This window comes from Brassica oleracea, chromosome C1, assembly GCF_000695525.1.
Source record: "Brassica oleracea var. oleracea cultivar TO1000 chromosome C1, BOL, whole genome shotgun sequence".
NCBI classification, from domain to species: domain Eukaryota; kingdom Viridiplantae; phylum Streptophyta; class Magnoliopsida; order Brassicales; family Brassicaceae; genus Brassica; species Brassica oleracea.
Window position 1 is genome coordinate 10,696,694 of NC_027748.1, and position 5,392 is coordinate 10,702,085.

The 5,392-nt window shown below is 38.5% G+C and overlaps 1 protein-coding gene, 1 long non-coding RNA gene and 1 pseudogene across 2 annotated transcripts; 2 read left to right on the forward strand and 1 right to left on the reverse strand.

Annotated features, from left to right (window-relative positions):
- Positions 1–558, forward strand: part of LOC106331265 — a 2,725-nt pseudogene extending 2,167 nt beyond the window's left edge.
- A 651-nt stretch (positions 559–1,209) lies between these two features.
- Positions 1,210–4,107, forward strand: LOC106315894 (probable polygalacturonase). Its single transcript, XM_013753736.1, has 6 exons — positions 1,210–1,668; positions 2,612–2,732; positions 2,815–2,989; positions 3,075–3,145; positions 3,228–3,474; positions 3,544–4,107. Exons 1-6 carry the CDS (start codon positions 1,264–1,266, stop codon positions 4,004–4,006), a joined length of 1,482 nt encoding a protein of 493 aa, XP_013609190.1. The 5' UTR covers positions 1,210–1,263; the 3' UTR covers positions 4,007–4,107.
- Positions 4,108–4,159: 52 nt separating this feature from the next.
- LOC106315903 lies at positions 4,160–5,017 on the reverse strand. The gene is made up of 3 exons (XR_001264672.1): positions 4,613–5,017; positions 4,365–4,504; positions 4,160–4,247 (listed from the first exon to the last, which is right to left on the reverse strand). It is a non-coding gene; the product is annotated as an uncharacterized LOC106315903 (long non-coding RNA).
- Positions 5,018–5,392: the final 375 nt, after the last annotated feature.

Sequence of the window (5,392 nt, forward strand, 5' to 3'; positions counted from 1 at the left end):
TAGATCGTTCTCCGGTGTTTGATGATGTTGAACAAGGAAATACTCCTAGAGTGAAATTTTTCCTGAATCAACGTCCGTATGACATGGCATACTATCTACCTGATGGTATATATCCTTCTTATCCAACTTTCGTCAAATCAATCCGACTTCCTCAAAGTGAGCCAGACAAGTTATTTGCAAAATATCAAGAAGGATGTCGGAAGTACATCGAACGTGCATTTGGAGTTTTACAGGCTCGATTCAAAATCATTCGTGAACCAGCTCGCATGTGGGATATAGGCGATTTGGCTATCATCATGCGGTCATGTATCATATTGCATAATATGATTGTTGAAGATGAACGAGATACATATGCTCAACATTGGACCGATTTTGGACCGATTATGATCAATAGGCAAGTGGTTCTAGTACACCACAACCATTTTCGACTGAGGTGTTACCCGTTTTTGCAAATCATGTGCGTGCTAGATCTGAATTACGTGATTCAAAGGTACATCACGAATTGCAAGCAGATCTAGTCAAACAATATGGGCAAAATTTGGAATGTTCCAAAATTAAAACGACTTTAAGTTACGTGTGGTTTAAGAGTTTTTATGTTTTTGAATTGAGTTTATTGTACCAATTAAGTTGTGTGTTTTTATTTGTTGTATTACATCGTGTGTATTTGAATTTTCATAAGTTTATTTGTTTAATAAAAAATATTGTATTTTTAAAAATAGTTAAAAATATAAATGTATTTTTTTTTAAATATGTCATTTTAATTATTTATGTTAATTATACTCGAAATTATTATTTATGTAACTATTAAATTGTAAAGAATAATAAGATGATTTGAAAAAATGATGGGGTAGGGTGTTGAATTTTATTAAACAAAACTATTGTAGATGTTAAAAATAAAGTGGGTGTTGAATAATTAGGTGGAAAAAAGAGAAGATGATGTGGAGTGTTAAAAAGAGAAAAAAAGGTGTTGAATAAATCAACCATTGTAGATAGTCTAAGGCATAGCTAGTTGTATTTATTTAATTTAAATAAAAGAGTAAACTACATATATACTCCTAATATTGAAATAGTACTACATGTAAATACTAATATGATAAAAAAATATATACGTAAAACGTATTTTAGTTTAATGCAATCAGAAACTCGGTGTATTTATAAGAAAATTGTATTGGGGTCCGGTCCGGTCTCTTATATATAAACTCATCCTTTCATAAAAAAGAAAAATAATACTGCAATACATTTCTCATATCTAAAAAAACTGTCATGCGAAGCCTTCTCTACACCATCGGTTCCCTTCTCATTCTCCTTCTCAGCCACGATGGTGGCTTTACCGGAGCCTCCGATGCCGAACATACCTTCAGAGCCACCGATATACATACTCATCGCCATCGTCGCAACCATGGCCACCGTCGCGGAGAAGAGTTTGAGTATTCAGCCTTATCGTGTAGAGCTTATTCAGCGTCTCTTGACGAGTTCGGTGCCGTAGGAGACGGTGTGACCTCAAATACAGCGGCGTTTCGCGATGCAGTGTCGCAGCTTAGTCGTTTCGCAGACTATGGTGGCTCCTTGTTATTTGTTCCCGCCGGACGGTGGCTCACCGGAAGCTTTAACCTCACCAGCCATTTCACGCTTTTCCTCCACCGTGATGCAGTTCTCCTCGCCTCCCAGGTAAGTTTTTATTTATTTAATTAATTTTGTTCCATAAAACTTTATTTTAATTTTCTAAGAATAACTTAATTAGGAATATATACCCCGTGACACAAAACTCCACAAACGTCTTTGATGAGTTAATTATTTTCCTTTGCAATTTTTTGTTGTTTCAATTTATACATACATACATTTATTCACGTGACGTTCAGTTTATGTTTATTTTCTCTTTGGTGAATAAATACTTTATATCAAAAGTAATACAATGAACCTGTGATGGCAAAACAATTTCTACCTGCAAATTAAGAGATTTGAAGAACTCGGAGTCACTGTGACAAAAAGAAAAAAAGAAGAACTCCGAGTTTTTAGTTGACCTATACTGTAAAGATTTCATTATTTTTTTGTTTTCTTTCTACTAAAAGCAAACTATTAGGTTTAGGATGCGTTACTCTAAAAGTAGAGGGTAGAGTAATGAGGGAGTTACGCAAAGACAAAATAGGCAAAGACGCAAAGTTAGTGGGGATCGTTTTTATCGGACGGTTTTAAAAGTTTGAGACCCATTCATGTTAGGAAGATCTCACACGTCCATTTATACTACAAATCTCAGCCACATGTTACTTTTGGGCCTTAGCCTAAAATAGCTCTCCCATTTCTTGAGCCCACACCATCACCAGCATACGAAACCCTTTTCAAAAATTTCCATGTAAAACTTTCCGAAGCTCCTGTAAAATAGCTGACAAAAAAGCTCCTGTAAAATACTGGTAAATGTAGTTGTAAGATTATAGATTTAGAAATGTAATACTAATATGTGTTACAACATTTAAGTATTCTTGATAATATTAAAATTTTGTTCCTTATTATGTCAAGTTAATAATAGTTAATAGTTTCTGTCTAGGGTGAAATAATAAAGTCCAACAAATTCTAAACTAGTGATGAAAATTGTTTGTCCTAATGTTATTTGTAGGAAGAAAGTGACTATGAAGTGATAGAGCCATTGCCTTCGTACGGACGAGGGAGAGACACAGATGGTGGAAGATTCATCAGTCTACTATTTGGTTCCAACTTAACCGACGTGGTTATCACCGGTTAGTATCTCACTTAGTATCAAATTAACCAGAAATATCCGATGATTTCCTAAACCGAATTGCGAATTTTTAAAATTGGAAGGTGAGAATGGGACTATTGATGGACAAGGAGAGCCATGGTGGGGAAAATTCAAGAGAGGAGAATTAAAATACACAAGACCATATTTGATTGAGATCATGCATTCCGATGGTATCCAAATCTCCAATCTCACATTCTTGAATTCTCCTTCTTGGCACATTCACCCGGTCTACAGCAGGTTAAGAAAAAACTAATTCGGTTTAACTATTCGGTTATCAAAATTTAAGATATTAAAACCGGTTTTGTTTATGTTTTATACGCAGCAATATTGTTATCCAAGGGTTGACGATATTAGCACCGGTCACGGTACCAAACACCGACGGGATCAACCCTGGTACGAAACCATACCGATAATCTCAAAATACCGATAACCGGTTTGTAAAATCTGGTTTAAAATTCATTCCGATTTATCTCAGATTCTTGTACAAACACGAGGATCGAAGACTGCTACATTGTGTCCGGAGACGATTGTATCGCTGTGAAGAGTGGATGGGATCAGTACGGAATCAACTACGGCATGCCCACGAAACAGCTTTTGATCCGACGGCTCACATGCATTTCCCCTGACAGCGCCGTGATCGCTTTAGGCAGCGAGATGTCCGGTGGAATTGAAGATGTTCGAGCTGAAGATATCGTCGCCATCAACTCTGAATCAGGAATAAGGTACGTAACCAAAACACAAAACCGGTTTAGTTCAGTTCAGTTTGATTAAACCGGAATCAAATCCGACAGGATCAAAACAGCTATTGGTCGAGGAGGGTACGTGAAGGATGTGTACGTAAGAGGCATGACGATGCAGACGATGAAATACGTTTTCTGGATGACCGGAAGCTACGGTTCGCATCCCGACGAGCATTATGATCCGAATGCTTTACCGGTGATCCAGAACATTAACTATCAAGACATGGTGGCGGAGAACGTGACGATGCCGGCTCAATTGGCTGGGATCACGGGAGATCAGTTCACTGGGATATGTATCTCTAACGTGACCATCACGCTATCGAAGAAACCTAAGAAAGTGCTTTGGAATTGTACTGACGTGTCTGGTTACACGAGCGGTGTGACTCCTGAGCCGTGTCAGTTGTTGCCGGAGAAGCAGCCGGGGACGGTTGTGCCGTGTAACTTCCCCGAAAGTTCTATTCCCATTGATGAAGTGAAGCTCCAACGTTGCTACTCCAGGAGAAGGCTCATGTGAAGATGAAAACGTTTTATTTTTCTTTTATAAATACATAAGTAAACGTTTTATCAAATGGGGTGGACTTTATTGAATAAATGACAAAGCTTCACGAGACAAAACTATTTGAATCGGATTGTACATCTTGATTATTTGAAGTAAGGCTAGACAGGACTTAACGTGACGCCCAAGTACCAAATAAAGCGTCCTGTCTCTAACTCAAACACATCTCAAAACATGTTTGCTTCTGAAGTTGTTTAATCTGTAAATTTAAGTTTAAGGTTAATATAAGTATCATCTATATTTTAAGAGACGTAAAAGAAAACAGAGTGGTTATTTGTAACGAGGTATGCATATTGGACTTGCTATGGATTTGAACCTGGTTTATGTGATATTGGTGATTTTGAGATGAGACGATAAGACGTTATCAAACCGTTGTTGGGGTTGAGATGATTCTATTTCAAGGACCCGGGAAGGCTCTTCAAATCTGCTGATACCGGGATGATTCAGACCAAAACCCTGCAGAGAATTAATACATAAGTTTATTGCAGAGAAATAAAGAATGTCAAAAGAAACAACCAAAAGTTTATTGTAGTTGAAGAGAACAAAGTAGGGTTGGGGAGAGACCTGACTAAGGAATTCGAATGAGTCAGAACACCGAAAATGGACGAGCTTTTCAAGAGAACCCAAGTTCAGACATACTAGATTACTGTGTCTTTTTAGGCTCAGAGATATGAGACCACTGTGCATCTCGGTGAAGCCCTCAAGGTCAGTAATTTCAAGGTCTAGATGTAACGGCCCAGTTCCTGGCCCGTAAAATTTCCCAAAGAATATGGGCTTCTCTACGGCCCATTTGGCAAAAACCTAGGGTTTCCCTTCTCCTTTCCTATAAAAAGAGATGCAGCCTCCCTTTTTGCCTCATCACAAATCTGAAGCGAAGCTCTGCAGAGAATTTCCGGAGGCCGAAAACCCTAACCGTCGAGCTCTCTCCCCTTCTATCCTGTGCCGCCTCTCTCTCTTCTCTCTCTCTCCCGCGCGTCGCTCTCTCTCTCTCTCCTCTTCTTCTCTCTCTTCCTCTCGCCGGCGCCGTATGGTGGTGGTGGGGTAGCAGCCGTGTGGTGGTGGTGACCAGATCTCTACCTTCTCTTATTCTTGTTTCCAGATCCAGATCTAGGTTAAGGTGGAGTGTCTTGAACCCATCTTGTTCCCGTGTACTGTATACTCCTTTATGTTGGAGTTAGGTTTGATTAGACCATGTTTGAGAGTTAGGATGATAGAACATGGTTATTACTAAGATGATAGATGAATAGATCATGATGCATAAGAACCCTCATACTGATAAATGGGACTCGATGAACTGTCTTGTGTTGTTGTGGTGATGATTGATTGGTAATTGATACTTGTATG